This window comes from Thalassophryne amazonica, chromosome 6, assembly GCF_902500255.1.
Source record: "Thalassophryne amazonica chromosome 6, fThaAma1.1, whole genome shotgun sequence".
Taxonomy (NCBI): Eukaryota; Metazoa; Chordata; class Actinopteri; order Batrachoidiformes; family Batrachoididae; genus Thalassophryne; species Thalassophryne amazonica.
Window position 1 is genome coordinate 57,841,739 of NC_047108.1, and position 21,832 is coordinate 57,863,570.

Below are 21,832 nucleotides of genomic sequence, written 5' to 3' on the forward strand. Positions count from 1 at the left end.
TCTTCATTGGCTTCCTGTTAATTCTAGAATAGAATTTAAAATTCTTCTTCTTACTTATAAGGTTTTGAATAATCAGGTCCCATCTTATCTTAGGGACCTCGTAGTACCATATCACCCCAATAGAGCGCTTCGCTCTCAGACTGCAGGCTTACTTGTAGTTCCTAGGGTTTGTAAGAGTAGAATGGGAGGCAGAGCCTTCAGCTTTCAGGCTCCTCTCCTGTGGAACCAGCTCCCAATTCAGATCAGGGAGACAGACACCCTCTCTACTTTTAAGATTAGGCTTAAAACTTTCCTTTTTGCTAAAGCTTATAGTTAGGGCTGGATCAGGTGACCCTGAACCATCCCTTAGTTATGCTGCTATAGACGTAGACTGCTGGGGGGTTCCCATGATGCACTGTTTCTTTCTCTTTTTGCTCTGTATGCACCACTCTGCATTTAATCATTAGTGATCGATCTCTGCTCCCCTCCACAGCATGTCTTTTTCCTGGTTCTCTCCCTCAGCCCCAACCAGTCCCAGCAGAAGACTGCCCCTCCCTGAGCCTGGTTCTGCTGGAGGTTTCTTCCTGTTAAAAGGGAGTTTTTCCTTCCCACTGTAGCCAAGTGCTTGCTCACAGGGGGTCGTTTTGACCGTTGGGGTTTTACATAATTATTGTATGGCCTTGCCTTACAATATAAAGCGCCTTGGGGCAACTGTTTGTTGTGATTTGGCGCTATATAAAAAAAATTGATTGATTGATTGATTGAAAAGAAACCCATATTGCCAAAAAATATGTTTAAATGGGCAGCTATTATGAGCCATGGCGTGACGCATGTCTCATCAGGGGGTATGATATCGCAATTGCAATCTATTTTTTGTCTTTATGGGTTCGATGCATATGCAAAACAGCATTGTAGAGCATGCATGATATGTGCAAAACACAACTCACAAGGCAATTTGAGACCCCAAAGAGGCAAATTTCCAACACCACAATATCCCTTTCAAGTGATTCATATGGATTATATACAGCTGAGTAAACATGAAGGGAAGGAATTTTGTTTAGTCATAACTGATGCCTTCTCAAAATGGGTAGAATTGTTCCCTACAAAACATGCAGATGCACTTACAGTGGCTAAGGCATTGTGCAAAGACATCATTCCACGATTTGGAATACCAGAAACAGTCTATTCAGATAATGGAGCGCATTTTGTTAATACAATAGTGCAATACGTAGGAGAAGCGCTACAGGTCAATCTCAAAAATCATTGTGCTTATCATCCACACAGTGCAGGATTAGTGGAAAGGACAAAGGGCACAATAAAAATAAGATTAAGGAAATGTATAGAAGAGACAAAACGAACCTGGATTGAATGTTTGGACCTAGTAAAATTGTATATGAGAATAACACCAACACCATCAGGGTTAACACCATTTGAGATACTTTATGGACGACCATATCGTCTACCAATTTTGACATGGATACTAAAACAGCAGATGAGGAACAAACATTAGCAAATTTTATGAAAAAGACATTAACACAGAAAGAGATAACTTAAACACATTTACTGCCGAATAATTTTGATCTTCCACAGGACGGCCTTCCAGTAGTCTAGCCAGGAGACTGGGTGTTCATCAGAGTGATTAAGAGGAAGAACTGGTCCAGTCCTCGTTGGGAAGGTCTATACCAAGTGCTGTTAACAACACCAACTGCAGTAAAGATAGCGGAGAGATCAACGTGGATACATCACTGTAAGATACAGCGTGTGTTGGCTGCCTCCACAGTGTAAGGGGAAGTCTGGCTACAAAGGGAGTCTATTTAATTAGTAATAGATTGTCTCAATGCCAGTGAAGCAGGGAGATCCTTGCACTATTAGGTGAGGTGGTTAACAACACTGTATCCTAGCAATCATGACTGAACTACAGCAGACCCCGGAGCGGCGTGCTCAGCGCCGCCGCTGCCGGACTGTTGGTAAGGCAGCCGGTTGCGTTGTGATCTTAGTGTGTTTCGTGCTCCTCGGATTCCTGGCCTGGTGGTTGACCCAAGAATTGCAGCTCACTGTGGACCGAGCCAGAGAACAACGCAAGCAACGTCAGAAGAGGTTTATTCATAATGTGAATGAGACAGATGGACACCCTCATATATACCATACTAATATGTGGTACAGATATGTTCATTTATTGGCTATGGAATTACGTTACTAATTGTTATGTTTATTCGCAAATACCTATATCCTCAACACACCCAACTCTGACGGCTAAACCGTACCCTGCTAGGGTGACAGAATGTCTTATCATACGGATGCATAATCAAACTGTATTTCGGGGGCAGCAGTTCTCAGCAAATCTGATAAGATGTAACACCACTTGCCTCAGTGCAACCACTTATATGATAGGGATTTCAACACAGGACGTACAAGCGTGCCCAAGTGCTGCTCCATTGACTAGACTGAAGGGAAACGCAAAAATATCATCACGTTAAATTGTCATCACAACGGCCATTCCCAATTTGCTTTTACGGGACAGGGAATAAAACTGTAGGTAAAATTAAGAAACGTCTGTGTACCCAAACGTATGTTTTATCAAATAATTTAAGCCTAACCAAAACATAATATGTGGATGGTACTTATCTTCATCACATTGGACAGGGATGTAATTATACAGGCTCCTGTCCATGGGGAACGGATGAATCATGTGCTTATTTTAGTAAGTTTTTGCTACCACCTGTAAATGGTACTCCGGTGTATGATGACATCTATTGGCTTTGTGGTTCCAGACTGCACATGAGTCTCCCACCAAATTGGGGTGGTGTGTGTGCACCTACCCAGGTGACTGACCATACATATGTGGTAGTGCCAAGGACCTCCACAGAGAAGAATGGCAGCACCAGACGGAGGAGATTGATATACCCAGATGTGTTACCACATGATCACATGTGGGGCTCGGATGTACCAAAGGACCAAAAATTGTGGTCTGTAAGAGATAAAATAGCACATTCATTGTTCCCCTGGATAGGAGTGGGGGAAAAAAAAAAAAAAAAAAAAAAAAAAAATTCATTAATGATTGAAACACTGAATTATCGATTGGGTCTGTTCATGAATGTAACTGAAAAAATAGTAGCAGCTCAAAACACTGAAATAGATGCTTTACGTACCATGATGAACCTCTTAGTGAAAATCTCAAGAAAGAAGTGCTAAGCTAGGTGATAACTACTACTATATGTTTAACAGGCGATAAACAGGTGGGACATGTTAAGGATTTTATATATATATATATATATATATATATATATATATGTTATCACTGTTAAACATTTGGACCTTTGTCTTCTTTCTCATGAGAACGGTGTTGTGCTGTTTGCACTAACCCTGAGAATGTACGTGTTATTCAACCTTGTTTTAGCATGCTGGGGTCAATCTGAACTGGGAATGAAGAGCTGGATGTACTTATTATTATTATACAACTTGTTTTTGTAGCCGCTAACGACTGGGAGTGAAGCATGACGGGGTCAGTCATGAACTGGGAGTAATAGACCTGAAGGTTGTTTTGACTGTTGTGATGTGATGCTTAGTGTGAAGACCAGGACACTCCAGGCAGATGCACAACAGCTGATAACTGCAACAGACGAACGAGATGTGCTTGACCTCCGACGATAAGAGTAAAAGAAAGAAACTGTTTTTCCTTACAGCTGCACTTATTGACGTATGTGTTTATGTTACGGGAAGAAACTTGTCTCGCGTTGTCCCCCCCCCCCCTTAGGACAAGTTTTATGATGTAATGAGGGCATCTCTAATAAAAAGAGCGGGAGCACAGGCCAGACTTTAGTGTAGCCTTGGTGTACAGCCTGGCTGCACTCCGCGCGTGATTAATTTGACTTTCTGTCTCACTGGTGTTTCTTGACTCTGTTTGTCTTATAAAAGGTTTTAAGAATGTTTGGAGGAGAAAATACCCAACAGTGCTGAACAGGGTTCTAGCTAGGACCATTTTAGTGCCAGGTACTGTATGTGATCACGGGTCACCACAGGTACTCAAGGGGTCCCCGATGGGGGTCGAGGGGGGCTCCGCTCCATGAAGCTATAGTGTTTTATACCATTAAAATATTATTGGCAAACCATATTTTAATTAATTTTTGTGTGGTTTTAGATTCACTGAAAGCAAAAACAATTGACAAAAAAGACATTTATGTTGTAATATTTGTAATATCAAAGTTCTTTTTTGCATGTTTCTGTCAAAGTCTAAGTTAATAAAATAAATAATGTTAAAAAAGGTTTTTTTGTTTGTTTGTTTTTAAATGGCACATGGTTCATGTTAACTGGTGCCTGATTGTACACAGTTCCTGTAAGCTGACGTGAGGATACCTGTACGGTTTAAGGACCCAGTGAACTGTGGGAACAGGGTGCCGCTGCAGAGAGGCGGCATTTATTCCGGGCCTCCCGTGTAGAAGAGTCTCTCCGCTCTGTGTGTTTCTCTGTTTTAGTGTTCTCTCGGTGCTCCATCTACCACCTAGTGTCCTCCTTAAACTTCATCAGTTTGCGTTGAAATGATATAATGAAATAATGTAGAAAAGGACAAAAACACATTAATATTTGATAGACATAGCATTTGCTCTCTTCTTCAAAAATGACACACTGTACTTTTAATCCATTGAAGGAGGCGGTTTTTCTGCCATGATAGGTTTTTTTGTTTGTTTCTCTCTCTCAATAATTGTGAGTGGGAATGCATTGCTTAAAAAAAAAAAAACAATAAACACAACAACCACTAACTGTCTTGTTTGAACAAAACACACTTTCCTGTTACACTGGCTTGTAAACAGTTTGTAGTTTCTAAACAGTCCCAATGACAACTATTGACCTTTCACAGTCAAAATGAGTGAAGCCCTCCTCTTCCTCTCCACTCCTCCTCCTCTTTCTCTCACCGAGCAAAATGGAGCATTTGGAAACATGAACCCGTTCAACTGTAAAATAACCTATAAATTTATGAATGTATCACCATCTACGGACACAGAAGTAACAAAGATTTTGATGGGAGGTTTTTTTTTTCCTTTCAGTTCAGACACTGTCCACTGAACTTTCAGCGCTGTGGCTTCACAGAATGCTAAAGTCGCTCACTGGTGGTGAGCTCTGCCATTTGCAACTGATTTTATATGAAGAAAATGAGAAATATATTTATTTCTTTGATTATTTGGTTGAAATTGCAAAATAAAGCAAATTACGACTCGATAAGCTTTTTTTTTTTTTTTTTTTGCCTTCTTGCTCTCGGTCGGCACGGTCGCATTTTTCTTTCCTCCTCCCTCCCCAGCTTTCCTGCTACTGTAGCGTGTTTGTCTGTGAGGCTGCCAGCCCTGCTCCTCTGGAAACTGCAAAATGGATCTAATCAAGTGGTCTCTGAACGCAATTGACACTATTTCTTCTACAAGACACTCGGGAGCGGAGGACCCGACCTGTCCTGCCGGGACACGTGGCGGGTTACGTGATGGACAGCTGGCGGAGGTGGCAAGTCATGTGCCTGTACACGTTGTCTGTGGAGGACATTGAAGATGTTTACTTATTTGGAGCTGTGGTGACCGGGTTTCTGCTGGGTGGAGCGGCCATAGCACTGGTTTACAGGAAAATTAAGAAGGTGGAGGCGGCATTAATTGGCCCGTCCAGGCTGCCCCACATGATCGATTCGATTGGAAGGGCAGTGTCAGCTCAGTCGGCGGGTGTTAACCACACGTTGGAATCCATCTCGGGGAGAATGGCTGCACTGGAAAACCGCTTTGATCGTCAGTAATGACCACATCTCTTCTCCTCTATTCAGATGTATTTGGGAGCCACTCTGAAGTTTCAGACAGTGGAATCTTTCAGGCGTCTGTTAATCTGGATATCTATTTGGTTTCCAAACACCAGCTACCCTTCAAGGCTGTTGGGATAAAATCCTCCCACCGAAGAACACTCCTGATGCCTCGCTCCTCGTCTTACCCCGCCTCTCTTGTCTTTCCCTCTCCCAGTCCTGTGATGTTGACTGTGGGACCTTGGACTCTGGTGGACTGATTCAGGACTGGGATCCCCCCCCCAGGATGGACAGATAAGGCCTGTTGATGGCACCAAGGGCGGCCTCCGGGCTGTCTGTCTGAACACGGGACACATTCAAGTCTCAGCTGTCATCTGCTGTGATTGTTTACTGTTGTTTACTGTTCTTCTGTGAGTGTTTTCTGTGTTTATGGGTTTTTTTTGCTTCAGTGGTGCTGTGTGTGTTCAACACAGCAGCAATGGAGATTTTTTCTTTCCCAAACTTTCCTTGTGTGTGCTTTTATGTGTGTTTATGTACCGGACCGGCTTATGTGTGTTGTTGTTTGTTAAGTGTGTCATGAAGTCGGTCAAGGTTTGCTCAGCCTTGCTCGTGACTCAGGGCAGGGACATACATCTAGAGCTGGGTCCCCGGGCGCCGTAAAGGCGACCTCTGCTCCTAACTGGCAATTAGAATGGGTTAAATGCAGTAAACACATTTCATTGTGCAGGGAACATGTTCCTATGTGCATATGACAAACTCCTTTGAATCCTTGAAATACGATGGAATTGGTGTGTTTTCAGCAACATTTGAGTTAATTTTTTGGAAAATCTGTGCCGGGCAGCACAGCCAATTTGAACCTGAGGGCCAGGTGGGAATTTGCAGTGCCACACGCAGTGCCTCCCTCCCCCCCCCCCGTAGCTAGAACCCTGGTGCTGAAACGCATTCCCTTGTCCAGGCACACATGGACAGAGCATATGTGAGTGTGTGTTTAAATAGAGATGAGCACTTGACTGGAGGGCTGTTTTTCTGTTGAACCTACATGTGTACACAAGATAATTTGTAAAATGAATGAACAGTGCAGTGCTTGGCACAGTATTGATAAGCACAGGAGAGAAGCAGTGAGAATGTGGTAAGATGTGATTCTTCATAGAATGAATATTACAATTAGAAACTCGGGGTGGTACATGCGTCTGCTCAGAAAACAATGGGAACGAAAAATATTTCACGCCATGATTTATTTCATCAATCAGTAACCCAGCCATAATTAATCAGAATGATATTTTCTATTACTTGGCTTGCCTGACCCAAATCTTTTTCTTCTTGTTCTGTGATAAAGAACAATGGCCAGGGCAGGTTCAAGATCCTCATATTCTTCAGCAAGCAAAATTTCTTTAGCTTCGAGGTGATGCAGGGGAACCTGGACAGTCATGTTGAGATGTGATGTGGTGCTGTCTCTCCCACAGCTGCAAGAGGAGTGGTAATGAGATCCAAACTTGGCCAGAAAAAATACCGTTAACCCCAAATCGTGAATCGGCTGCAAATTGTGAATTATCCGCAAACCCTTAATTACAAAACGTGAATACTGACAAAAATATCTCCCAAAAAGTGAACGCTTGTCTCACAAAATGTGAAGGCCAGTCTCGCAAAACGTGAATATTATTCATTATATATATATATATATATATATATATATATATATATATATATATTTATTTATTTATTTATTTATTTATTTATTTTCTTCAGTATAAGTAGTTCGTGGATTTCAGTTTACGGATCAATTACTGCAGGAAATCTTGATCACAAACCCTATCACCGCAAAAAATGATTATTTTTTTTGTGGGGGTCACTACAGCCTGAGGATGTTATCCCAGCAGTTTTCCCTTCTGGTGTCAAGCCTCGCTTGACACACTATCCTCCCCCTCCAGTAAACAGCTCAATAATCTTAAGAGAAACATTGCAGAAAAACAAACAACACTAGTTTCTAACCTCAGGAAGATAGACAACAAGCTACAACCTTATTTTTATCCATATGAGCTGGCCTCTGAGCTGGAAAAATAACATTGATCTGAACGGGCAGGAGGCAGAGAAAGGGAAGCGTAGGGACAGTCTACAAAGTGCAAAAACAAGACACCAGAAAAATATTCAAAAAAATTTCCACAACTTTAGAGCAAAATGATAGATATGATATCGGCCTATAGCTTTTCAATACACTAGGGTCAAGATTAGATTTTTTAATTAATGGTTTAATCACTGCAGATTTGAAACATTTAGGAACAGAGGTTAATGACAGATTAATCATTTCCAGCACAGTCGGCCCAAGAATGGGCCACAGGTCCTTAAACAGTTTTATTAGTATGGGATCAAATAAGCAGGTTGTGCTTTTAGTATTTGTTACAAGTTTCATCAGCACACCTAGTGAGATACAATCAAATTCTGCAAATCTAGTTAAAACCTCAGGGATGGCACACACCTCGATAGCAGGGTGTAGTGGCTGAGTTAAGGCATGCTGGGATATATTTAACCTCATGTCATCTATTTTCTTCTCAAAGTAATCCAAGAAATTTTGTACTGTAAAAGGAGAGCGACTTACAGGTGGTTGTCCATGGATAGGTGTTGCCACTGTGTCAAACAAGAACTTTGAGTTATGCTTGTTTTTGTTGATCAAATCAGAGTCATAGGCCCACTTTGTAGCCAGTAGTGCATGCTTATAGTCTAAGATAGCATCAGGCCACGTGAGGTGGAATACTTCTAATTTTGAACTACGCCATTTTCGTTCTAGACCTCTAGCCTTATGCTTGAGTTCACGCAAATAATCACTGAACCAAGGTGACTGTGGGTTTTTTGGGTGGGGGGCCTAGTTTTTTATATAGGTGGTGCAATCATGTCAAGTGTAGTTTTGAGTGCTGAGTTTAAACTGTCCACTGATTGGGCATTTTCCAAACGTGATGCTAAGATATTAGGCGGTCGAAGTTCGAGTTCAGTCGTAGTTGAGGAGTTGATGTGTCGCAGCAATGATAAATAAGGTTGTTGTTCCACTACACACTGCAGCGAATCTATAAACTTAAGTCAGCGCTCAGAGACCACTGACCACAAGATAGCAATGTGATTGCACATTGTTGCAATAGTTTTGATCACACTGGGGTCTATAATCTTTGTTTTTCCTGGTGTGACTGAGCATTAAAATAAAGGATGAATCAGGTTCTGGCAGTAAATCTGTTTCTGCACATAAATACAGCAGTGTTATGCCAACAATTCATCAGAGTGCATTTTACAGAAGAAATAAACCACAAATCATAAATTGTTTGTTAAACATACTGGAAACCAGTCCTTATTTCAGAGTTACATGAATATGAACAATGGTTTTTAAATGACAGAAGACTGCAAAGAAAAAGAACACAATGATATTGGATTGATTAAATTTCTCAACAAAAGAGATAAATGTTAAAAAGTACTGTATGTTTGGTTACAACAACCATGCTGTTCAACAGCTGAAAGAGCTTTGAAAAGGGGGGGGGGGGGGGGGGGGGTCAACGATTGGCATACCTATATATGAAAAACTAACAGAAAGCAATCCACAATGACCCCAGGGTATTTATAAATGCTGCACTGAAATGGACATATAATTATACTAACAATTATCCAATAATACGTTGTATCAATCAGTTTAAGTCACCATTTAGTGCCCGGTCACACGCATGAGCCAAGCCGAATCAGGCGGAATGTCAAAAAAGACAATTCGTGCCACATTCGGGAAGGAATAAGAATTGCAGAGGACAGATGTCTACCCATACTGCACTCTGACCTGCTCCGACTGATTCACATGCACATGCCGTGCGCAGGAGCCTCCGAATGCAGTACAAATGTAGGTGGACGAGTGTAAGAGTACCTGGACAGCTGCTAGAATGCAGTAAGAACAGTAAGAATGCACTTACAAGCCCTACGATTGCAGACCAATTGCGGTTCGGCAGAATATATTCCAACAGCATTCAAGGTGCACTCATAGTGCATTCAGGCACATTCAGGACATTTAACCAGGGTTCGACATGGTGGAAACATGTTGAAGATCCCCCGAACGTGATCAGAATGTCACAAATTCTGTTTTCACACTGTCTGGTTGTTTAAAATCCAGTCACAGACTGCGGTCAGATGACACTGCAACTGCTGTTTGATATTTTTCCACTTTCACTGCACCCCAAAACATTTTGAACATGAGCAAAACATTTGGGGCGGGCGCATGACTGTGTACGACTGTTTGGACTGTGCTCAGAATGTTGTCCAACAGCCAAGAATGCACCTCAACACCTCCCGAATGCGTGCCGAATTTTCATTCGTGGGATGGGGTGTTAGTGATCTACTCTGACTATGGAGGTGAAGAGTTTTTCTGTTTGTTGTCAAAAAAGTTAATGCCTTAAATGCTTTGTACATATAAGATAATATAATGAAATTAATGTCATTATTGTATGTTCCAAAGTGGTCCACACTTCTTGTAAACGCTTAACCTTTAATCCATATTATAGCACAAACTTTTGTGTCAGAATCTCCTGGCATGTTTGTCTTCCTGTCCACAACATTGGGGACAACCTCAGTATTTAAATCCAGTCTTGTTCCAAGAAACATGTCTAAGCTTGTTTTTTTTGTTGGGGGGGGGGGGTGTCATTAAAATAATGAGGCGATTGCAATGTTAGTCTCAACTTTGAAATGTTTAGCAGCATTAACTTAATATGAATCTCATATCTTCATCTCCAGATGGGTGCAGCCTCAGTGGAAATACTGCTAACAAGCTAAACTAATAAGCAGATTTGAAGCCCTTGCTACAGCACACTGAGCAGACAGCTTTTCACAGGATGAAAGCGTTCAACTTTGACTCGATGTACACACAAAGTGGAGTGTATGCACTTCCGTGGAAAAATGCAACACAGCAAAAAGCGTAATTTTGCAAAAAGAACTGAATTTTGATCAAGACCTTCATAGTGGCGTCATGAGCTGCAGAGCAATGGAAAATGTCAGAAACCCACAGATGTGCATTTGAATGAATGCAAATGTACACACAAACATTTGCAGACATGCATATGTAAAGCATGTGCATAATGTCAATGTAAGAGTAGCATGCATACAATTCATACTTGCAGGCATGTTGTCTGACTGTGTCAATACAACACTTAAGGAGTGAACCCACATACAATGACATACAATACAACACAGACAGTTATGAGCCAGTTGGTCAACTATGCACCTCCACACTTGTCTCATAGAGGTGTGTCATAATTTGATTGCAGTGTCATGGAAGATTACAAAAAAAAAAGCATACCACAGATATGACAATTTTATGACAAAGCGATATAGTCCTCAAAAGACTATAATATAAAAGTCCATCATATAAAAGCTTTTGATTCTGTAATAACATTGATAGGAATGGCATTGGTCATGACATTTGAGGGTGAACTTGTACTATCCACTGTGGACTGCACCTAAGCACATTACACCCTAAAGTCCAGTTTGTTTGACTCATGCCAAAGGCCTGTGGCTTGGTCTAGCCCGCTGACATGAGTCTGGCCTGACTCGTAGAATTGGTCGGGGGCAGGATCCAGCTTGACTCTGATTTGCAACATGTAGAACTATTGTTCCACTGTGTAGCGCTCCACAGAAAAACAAACATGTCTTCATTAGCCTGCAGATTCGGTGTCATTGACACTGGTGCTACCGGTAGCACTTAGCTTAGCATGGCATGGTGCGATACCATGGCACAGTCCACAAACACAGCTGTTCCACACTTTTGGGAAAAGAAAAAGCTTTGTTGAGAATTTTCTTCTGGCCACACAAATGGAAAGGACAAAATCATTGGTTTGGTCCATGTTTTGAAGACCATTCTCACCCAATACTGGCCTTCACTTGTGCTGTTTGTACGAGATGCACTATAAAAAAGAACCTAACTTTCCTCCTCAAAATATTATCTTTGTAAAATCTGTCCACCTAAAAAGTAACAATCATTTTAGTGCATCCTCATAAAACACAGATTTTAGCCATTTGGACATAATCACCACCAAAGACCACAAAAAACATGTTTTCCCCACATTCATTTTGTAAGCAGGACCTGAGATGATGTCCCCAAAATTCATATTCCTCTCAGTTTGAGGTGTCCGAGCATTTATCAGAGGCAGGTGAAATCAAGAGAATTTCTCCATGTTTATGATTTGGTAATTTCTCTTGACATATAGCAGCAAAAATAAAATGAAATATATCAATATTTGCATAATTCTTTACCTATTTAGAATGGCCAGTTCATTTGACATTTTATTTACTAGTGATACGCACTTTAAAGACTTATGTTTTCCCTGTCATATGGTTAGCATACCTGTGTAATATTGAACTATGTTTCTTCTCCTTTTTAACTGAAACCTGTCCCAATGTTATAATCAATGGGACAGTTTTCAGCCTCACTGTATCTAAATTCTGGATCTGTTAGTGAAGCACAGGGCTGCCAGCGACCACTTTAGTAATCGCTCTGCTTTTCTGTTGATTTACTGCTGATGAATTAATGCCTTAGGCTTTGTTATTTCCAGCTGACTGACTTTGCTTTCTTTCTCTCTGTCTGAGGTGCCACTGCAGATTTTTGGGACCTGGCACTGGGAAGTCTGGGGCTGCATGTTGAACAACTGGACATAGACCGAAATGCATCCTGCCAATGACATGTGCTAATGGGATAACGCTGAACTGCAATGTCTAACAGGAATCAAGACCTTTAGCACTTGGTGGAATCAGACCTGAGACAGACTCTATATTGAACGCCTATTGACTATACTGTCTGCACTCTGTTAATTTTTTCTTGCACTCTAACTGTTAGAATGGCCTAAGCAGTGGATCACCCTCTGAGTCTGGTCTGCTTGAGGTTTCAACCTCAAAAATAAATAAATAAATAAACAAACACCAGAGGGAGTTTTTCTTAACCTATGTGCTTACTCAGGGGGCTGCCAAGGTTAGATTAAAAAATTAGTTCCCTCTTGGAGAGATCATCACGACAACGTGTGCTAACAAATAATCATAAAACGTAAATGAAATGTGACTGTAGCCAATAAACTTTAAACAGACACACTGCAGGAATACTCACATTACCTCCTGTTGTGTTGATAATAAATACTTATATTTATTAACTGCAAATTGTTCCTGGTTTAAATGCAGACATATGTGAATGAATCTACCCTACGTAGGGCCCCTTCACACATAACACGATTTAAGCCGACTAGCACACGAAGGAGGAAATGCATGCCATTTATGAAAAATCTGAGCTGCCTCAAACGCCTCGTACACCTGTCGCTACAACCATTTGCGCACACAAGCGGCTGAAAGACAGTGAGTACCCCACGTGCGCTCATTCAATCCCCCTCTCAGCAGGTGTCAGCCAAATTCTCAGTGTCGCACACAGACATCTAATACCGCTCGCTGCACACTGAGAAAAGGCGGGGATATTTACACACCTGGTACAATAGACAGCAGGCGATCACATTCGACCTGCCTGTGAAAAGTGTCTAAGTGCAACACGAGTGTGGCGTCATCTAGCAACACACATGGGTGTAACTGTGCCCACACACACACACACACACACACACACAGTGTGTGGAGTGTGTCGTTGTCATCCGTGCCCTCCCCCCAACATAAATGGCTTGTGGAGTGTGTCGACAAACACATAATAATGCAAACATAACATTACAATCACAGAACAAAGCAACAAAGAGTGAGCCTTTTTTTCTATGAGCTGTCCACTGACTAAGATGCACGTGTCCCCCTGTGACGTGCAGCTGGTCAGATATCTATGCTCACAAGTCACAGCTCGGGAACACCTGTACTGGCTTGACGGATATTAAGTCGCATAACTACAGCGTGAAGCGCGGATGCTGGCATGCTGTGTTCTCGTGGAAATAAATTAAAACACATATTGCTTCAGCTGACCGTTGCATCAGCACACCGCAGCGCTGGTGAATATCGTGCCATGCAGGAAATCACCACACGGAATGCCCTATCCCTGGCAGATTAACCGCTTATGACTGTGGAATACCGAGGTGTTCCCAGGCCAGTGTGGAGATATAATTTCTCCACCTAGTTCTGGGTCATCCCCGGGGTCATCTCCCAGCTTGACGTGCTTAGAACACCTCCCTAAGGAGGTGCCCAGGGGAAGTCCTTCCCAGATGCCCAAACTATCTCAGCTGGCTCCTTTCAATGTGCAGGAGCAGCAGCTCTACTCCGAACTACTCACGAATGACCGAGCTTCTCACCCTCTCTCGAAGGGAAACACCAGCCACCCTCTTAAGGAAGCCCATTTCGACGATCTAGTTCTTTCGGTCATGACCCAACCCTCATGACCACAGGTGAGAGCAGGAACAAAGATTGACATGTAGATTAAAATCTTCACCTTTCGGCTCAGCTCCCTTTTTGTCACAACAGTACGGTACAGCGAATGTAATAACGCCCCTGCTGCACTGATTATCAGGGAAATCTCACACTCCATTGTCCCCTCACTCGTGAACAAGACCCAGAGGTACTTGAACTCCTTCACTTGGGGCAAGACCTCATTCCCTACCCGGAGTAGGCAATCCATCGGTTCCCTGCAGAGAACAACAGCCTCAGATTTAGAGGTGCTGATCCTCATCCCAGCTGCTTCACACTCGTCTGCGAACCGATCCAATGAGTGTTGGATGTCACAGGCCGATGAAGCCAACAAGACCATGTAATCTGCAAAAAGCAGTGATGAGACCCTGAGCCCACCAAACCGAAGACCCTCCTCCCTCCAACATACCTCGATATCCTGTCCATGAATATCACAAACAGGATTGGTGACAAGGCGCAGCCCTGGAGGAGGCCAACCCCCACCAGAAACAAGTCCGACTTACTGCCAAGAACCCGAATACAGCTCTCGCTGTGCGAGTACAGAGATTGGATGGCCCTGAAAAGGGACGCCCTCACTCCACAGCACCTCTCACAGTATCTCCCAAGTTACCTGATCATAGGCCTTCTCAAAGTCCACAAAACACATGTAGACTGGATGGGCATAGTCCCAGGCCCTCTCAATAATATCATATTATGAATCCCTTATTTAAATGCTTGTTAAAATTACAACTGTGACAAAGAAAATTCCCCTTTCATCACTTAAATCTAAAAAACTCAAAGGCTGTACAGCTTTAACTGAAAATGGCAGAAAAAAAATAAGTTATGCACAATAGGACCCCTTGAAGGCTCATCATATTTAACTGTATCTCTCTAAAACATAGATCATGTGAATTTCAAAATGTTGGATGTCACTAAAATGTATGTGCAAATGTATACACACACAGGTCTGTCTACACACATCCTAAGCTCAACAGCAAACACAGCTTGTGCCACCTGTATGCTAACCTGCCAGTCTTTTCCTCCCTCTGCAAGCACAAAATGCTATTAATGAAAAGAACACAAATGAGCAGGCACCTGACACCAAGACCTGTGTGTTAGAGAGCATGTGCTTCAAATGTGTAGCACCTACTGATAAAGGCAATACATATTTATTGGTGCTGATTGCATGGTGATTAGAATACAAGATTAGTACAATGGTGTAATTCGTCAGTGTTGGGGTAAGAAGAATTGGGGAATGTAGCATCAATATAATCACAGATTTTCTAATTCAGTCTGTTTTAATGGGATACTGATCATCACTTCCTGGTTGTCATTTCAAACATCCAGCATTCAGACCACTGCACTGTGTACGACTGGTTAACTGCAACACTTTTGTCTTTACATGTGTGGTAACTCTTTGTTGTGCTTTGGCTATAAGTAAGGACAAAGCAGACAGTCAACCAACTGAATATTTTCAGTTTAAGATTTCCTCGTATCATCAAAAAAAAAGGAAATTTCCTTACCACATTCACTAATGTAGTTGCTTAATGAGTTTGTAAGACCCAGACATTACGCATGTGTAGTGCCTTGAGATGACTTATGCTGTGGTTTGGCACTGTATAAATAAATATAATTAAAATAAACTGAGTGGAAAGTATGTGCTAAATTAAAATAGAGAGAAAGACAAGAAAGAGATAAACAAACAAAGCAAGCAAGCAAGAAAGAAAAGTATGGATAGGATGTGCCTGATTGAAAAAAATTCCAAGTTTAACCAACACGAAAAGAAAGACCTTATTGCTTGTGTCAACGGTTTCCAAGAACTCTATCCGCTTACTGTAGCTTATACAAAAGCTAAACACAATACTGTACTAACACAAAAGTTAAATTTGTTACTTTCTATTTGGTAGCCCTGAATTTACTCTAGATGTAAGACTTCCTCTTGCAAGCCTACAACAACCATTAGGAATAACTAAATGACAGAATAAATGTAAATGGGTGAAATTACTTATCAATGGATGAGGTTTTTGGATAATTTTCTCACCAAACAGATGAAACAGAGCTGAATCAGAGAAGTATAATTAATATTGTTTTTTTGTTACAGCTGGTAGAGACTCCATGTTTTAACTGCTGTCATGCAATTTAGTGCATGAAAAAAAAATTATACTTAGAGATTTCACACAGACACACATACACACAGGCAGTAAAGGTCTTCTAAAACTAGAGGAGTTCCTTCCCTAAGGATAGAAATAAAGGTCTGGCTTGTACGGCGCCTCGTGAGTTTTTTTTTCTTCAGTTTGGATCCAATACGATACACAATTGCCAATGTGATACCCATTCCAATACAAATACAGATTTCAATACAAGAGTGCTTGCTGTGACTGTGCAAGAAGGAGAGGAGTGAGGAAAGCCACCAACACACCCAGACAATCCTGAGCATGTTATAGGCTTCTGTGGTTGCAACTGGAGAAATTATGCATAGTACAAGTTTTGAATTTTGCATAACTAGTTATACAGTTCAGGACGGACTGTCCTGAGTCCGTCCTGAGTACCTTAAGTCTCTGGATGTTGTGGGACTGTCTTGGCTGACACGCCTCTGCAACATCGCGTGGCGATCGGGGACAGTGCCTCTGGATTGGCAGACCGGGGTGGTGGTCCCTCTGTTTAAGAAGAGGGACCGGAGGATGTGTTCCAACTATAGGGGGATCACACTCCTCAGCCTCCCTGGTAAGGTCTATTCCAGAGTACTGGAGAGGAGAATTTGACCAATGGTCGAACCTCGTATTCAGGAGCAGCAGTGTGGTTTTCATCCTGGACCAGCTCTACACCCTCCATCGGGTGCTCGAGGGTTCATGGGAGTTCGCCCAACCAGTCCACATGTGTTTTGTGGATCTGGAGAAGGCGTTCGACCGTGTCCCTCGGGGCACCCTGTGGAGAGTGCTATCCGGTCCCTGTACGACCGCAGCAGGAGCTTGGTTCACATTGCCGGTAGTAAGTCAAACCTGTTTTCAGTGCATGTTGGCCTCTACCAGGGCTGCCCTTTGTCACCGGTTTTGTTCATTATTTTTATGGACAGAATTTCTAGGTGCAGCCAGGGTGTAGAGGGGGTCTGGTCTGGGAACCACAGAATCTCATCTCTGCTGTTTGCGGACGATGTGGTTCTGTTGGCTTTGTCAAATCAGGACCTTCAGTGTGCACTGGGGCGGTTTGCAGCCGAGTGTGAAGCATCCGGGATGAAGAACAGCACCTCCAAATCCGAGGCCATGGTTCTTGACCGGAAAAAGGTGCTTTGCCCTCTTCAGGTCGGTGGAGTGTCCTTGCCTCAAGTGGAGGAGTTTAAGTATCTCGGGGTCTTGTTCACAAGTGAGGGACAGATGGAGTGTGAGATTGACAGACGGATCGGTGCAGCATCTGCAGTGATGCGGTCGCTGTATCGGACCGTCGTGATGAAGAGAGAGCTGAGTGGGGGGGGCAAAGCTCTCGATTTACCGATCGATCTACGTTCCGATCCTCACCTATGGTCATGAGATTTGGCTCATGACTGAAAGAACGAGATCGCGAGTACAAGAGGCCGAGATGAGTTTCCTCCGCAGGGTGGCTGGGCGCTCCCTTAGAGATAGGGTGAGGAGCTCGGTCACTCGGGAGGAGCTCGGAGTCGAGCCGCTGCTCCTCCACATCGAAAGGAGTCAGTTGAGGTGGCTCGGGCATCTTTTCCGGATGCCCCCTGGACGCCTCGCTGGAGAGGTGTTCCGGGCACGTCCCATTGGGAGGAGGCCCCGGGGAAGACCCAGGACACGCTGGAGGGACTACATCTCTCAGCTGGCTTGGGAACGCCTTGGGGTTCCCCCGGAGGAGCTGGGGGAGATGTGTGTGGATTGGGAGGTCTGGGCGGCTTTGCTTGAGCTGCTGCCCCCGCAACCCGACTCCGGATAAAGCGGAAGAAAATGGATAGATGGATAATTATACAGCTTCAGGATGAAGTGGTACAGAGAAGGATTTTTTTCTCTCCTCCTTTCTGTCTCCTTCTTGCACAGTCCCTTAGTTTTTGAGAACTGTCTGCTCCACAGAGATTTACCATAGAGTGTCACACTGGTTGTGTTTCTACATACCTGATGTAAATAAAGACCAAGACATATTCGGTGTCTTGGGAATGCTGATGTATCCATCCCGACTTGAAGAAGATTAGATGTAAAAGTGATGGTTTGTATGTGTTGTACTAAAGGGGGCATTTACTTATTCACACAATCATTTTGGCTTTTAGATTATTTATTTTAATTCATGATGCAGAGATTACTTTTCAAATAGTTTAAAAGGAAAACTTTTTGAAATTTTAATACAAAAAGCTGAAACCTGAATTTTTGTTTTGTTTCTTGATGTCCACACACAAAACACGGAATGGCCCATGGCTGCACCCAGAACCCCATAGGTAGCATTTACAATTTATAGACCCACACCACAGTTTATTATACTGTGATCCCAAAATGAATCCAAAGAAAGCCATAGATAGCCTCCAGGCTAAAACATAGCTTCCTTTCTTCTCAACAAAGTGACATATGGAAGTTTAAATGTTGAACTCCTCCTCCGTCGTTTGACAGTAGACCACCAGAGGATATGATTGCTGGGACTGTGTCTGTAAGCATTTGTTTACTTATGGTAACAAGCACATTTTCCCAGATGTAAAATGTGCAAAAATGATGGTAGCTATGGAGGGACAAATGTCTGTGTAGATAAGGAAAATGGAGTAAGGAGTCAAACTGACATCTGCATCATGCTATGGAATCCAGTGATGACCACCAGCACCAGTCGGCCTCAGAGTCTGTAATGGGACTTCTTTTTTTGCAGTTAGAGTTTATATGATTTTGTAATGTCACAAAAGTTAATCCAAGGAAGTGGGTTACTGTGTTATTGAAATATTTTTTTTAAAACAATGTATAACTGGAAATAAAATTATCTGTTTTCCAAAAGATTTGTGTTTTTAAAATCGGTGTTAAATCAGAGAATATTGAATCCCACTAATTTTCCTGAATTTGTCAAAGATAATGTTCAATGTCCAGGTCAACTGTGTTTAGCAATTTTAGAAACGGAAAATTAAAACAGGTTTCTTCAATTACTGCCATTTTTTAAGGCTTTTGTACATAAATTGCTATGAACCAAAAGTAAAACTTAAAGGCAAGAATGATTCAAAGTTAAAAAATATACTTTCTACCCAGTCTTTGCCCTATTTACTCGTACTGTTGTTCAAACAGGTTTTCAGTACATGTTCATGCCATTCATGCTACTATAAACCCATAACAAGCTCTAACACAGACCATTTATATTCACAATCTATCAGAGAGTTACAGTCGAGTGAAAACACATAAACCACACAACACATCATGCAGTTTGATGCATTTGTATTTGTGTTACTGCATATTAGTGTTTCAGTTGTTTTCAATGGAAAGTTTCGCAAAGTCTGCAGTCACAATGTATGTTGGTATTTACAATTTGTGTGTATGCATGTGTGTGTGTATACACAGTAATCTGTGTAAGTGAAAGTAAGTGTAAGTGTAGTAAGTGTAAGTCTGTGAAAATCCCTAATGAATTTTTTTCTCTCTCTGTGTGTGCGTGTGTGTTGTACCCTCTTCTCCAGCTGTGCCAGCTGCTCCTTGTAGAAGGCATCCAGCGCTCTCAGCTGTGAATCTTTCTTCTGTAACTGCTGAGCCTGCAGGAAGACACGCAAAAATACCCATAGTCAGAGACATGGATTAAACAGTGCAATTCAGTCTTGCATTGGAAATAATGCTGTTTTGTAGCATTTCTATTCATTAAAAAATAATGTATACTCCTATGATACACTAACACTGCAAGGCACAAATTATCAACAAGCACAGATGTGTAAATAAAATGCCTTTTTCTCAGTATACATTAAACCTGATTGAATGAAAAAGTGATAAAGTAAATACAGTGGTCCCCCTCATTAGTGGTCTCTCTCTCTCTCTCTCTCTCTCTCTCTCTCTCTCCTCTCTCTCTCTCCTCTCTCTCTCTCTCTCTCTCTCTCTCTCTCTCTCTCTCTCTCTCTCTCTCTCTCTCTCTCTCTCTCTCTCTCTCTCTCTCTCTCTCTCTCTCTCTCTCTCTCTCTCTCTCTCTCTCTCTCTCTCTCTCTCTCTCTCTCTCTCTCTCTCTCTCTCTCTCTCTCTCTCTCTCTCTCTCTCTCTCTCTCTCTCTCTCTCTCTCTCAAATGAGTGAAAAAGACACAGAATAAGAGTTACACACCATTACATAAAAGGGATGCAGTTCTGTTTTAGTCTCTCAAGCACCAGTTACTTCCATGAAATCTGGGCGGAGAGGTTTAACAAACTGGACCCACTGCATACTATCAACGTATAACAAGGATTTGTACCAAGTTACAAGAAATTCCATGTATAAGCATGAAAGGAGTTGATTTCAGAATGCATGCACCCACTCATGAAACTAATGGAGTCTAGATTTGTTAATCAAGTGCCATAACTCTGGTAAAATGGGCCCAACTTGAATGATATAACATGTATATTACTAACCTAACAAGGCCTTGTACCAAGTTTCATGAAATTTAATGTCTCTCCGTCCCACCTTTTAAGAGAGGGATGGAGGGACAGACAGACAGAAACTGCCACAACATAATCGGCCGAACGACATAATCGGCAGGAGAGGATAAAGATTCACGCTGTCCAAATGCTTATATACTCAACTGCATCTGATGCCATTTTTGGATGAAGGGTGTGTGCCTTCCCTGTGTCTTTATGGGTCATGAAATGACACTTCTTCAAGCCATAAAATTGTTAAGTTTGAGGGGGAAAAAAAAGGTTATAGTACTGAAGGACCAGCATTAACAATGCTTTATGTACTGACTGCAATGTGATGACACAGTCATTTCTGAAGCACATGTAGTGCATAACGCACAATTTTTCTGACAGATGGATGCATTTGTCGCACTGAAAAATTCAATATAAAGCCAAAATAATAAATGCAAAGCATCTCTGTGACTGACAGCCTGTCAGACAGTGTTTGAACTACTCTAATGTGTTAAATCTTACGCATCTGGTGCTCTCAGAAAATTAATGCCAATCATTTTTTTTTATAAAACACTATTGTCTTGGGTCTGACAAACAGCACTGTGACATGGAAAAGCAGTATCAGTACAGAAAAGCTGCAGTGCAAACAGACAGAAGATTCATCATAATTATCAGGGCTGTTGAACACTAAATCAAATCAGAGCCGATTGCCTGTTTCATAAACACACCTTAACAGAGCAGAGCGAGAGAAATGGAGAGAAACAAAGAAATAGGTGGGGTAGCTCGACTGTGAGGTGTAGGCTGCAGCTGGTAACTTAATAAAGGTGGGAAGACAAGGGGGCTAAAATTAACGTTAATTGTATATGTTAGACAAGTATCTGTTTGGCAGAGATTATGCTGAAATAAAATGGATTTAATTAAAAAAAAAAAAAAAAAAAAAACGCTCCTTCCCATCTGTGCTTCCCTGTACTTGTCCCTTTTTAATTTGCAGCCAGAGAAGACATTGTAAGTGAATCAGATGAATCCTCTGGTGTCCCTCCAGGGACCTGGAGTCTGTGGCAGATAGCAGCAAGCCAAGACTTGATACACACATATCTACACGTAGAAAGAGGATACCTATACATGCATATCTTTCTTTGATGTATTTGTTGGGCAACATCCTCATCTTTTAGTTAATCAGTCTTCAGCCTCATTCATG

General features: G+C 42.1%; 1 protein-coding gene across 1 annotated transcript in view; it reads right to left on the bottom strand.

Moving 5' to 3' along the window:
* Positions 1–21,832, bottom strand: part of chchd6a (coiled-coil-helix-coiled-coil-helix domain containing 6a) — a 315,813-nt gene that overhangs the window by 149,291 nt on the left and 144,690 nt on the right. Inside the window, exon 5 of the mRNA XM_034172200.1 lies at positions 19,722–19,805. Coding sequence (XP_034028091.1) covers positions 19,722–19,805 — 84 coding nt within the window. The remainder of the gene's footprint in view (positions 1–19,721; positions 19,806–21,832) is intronic.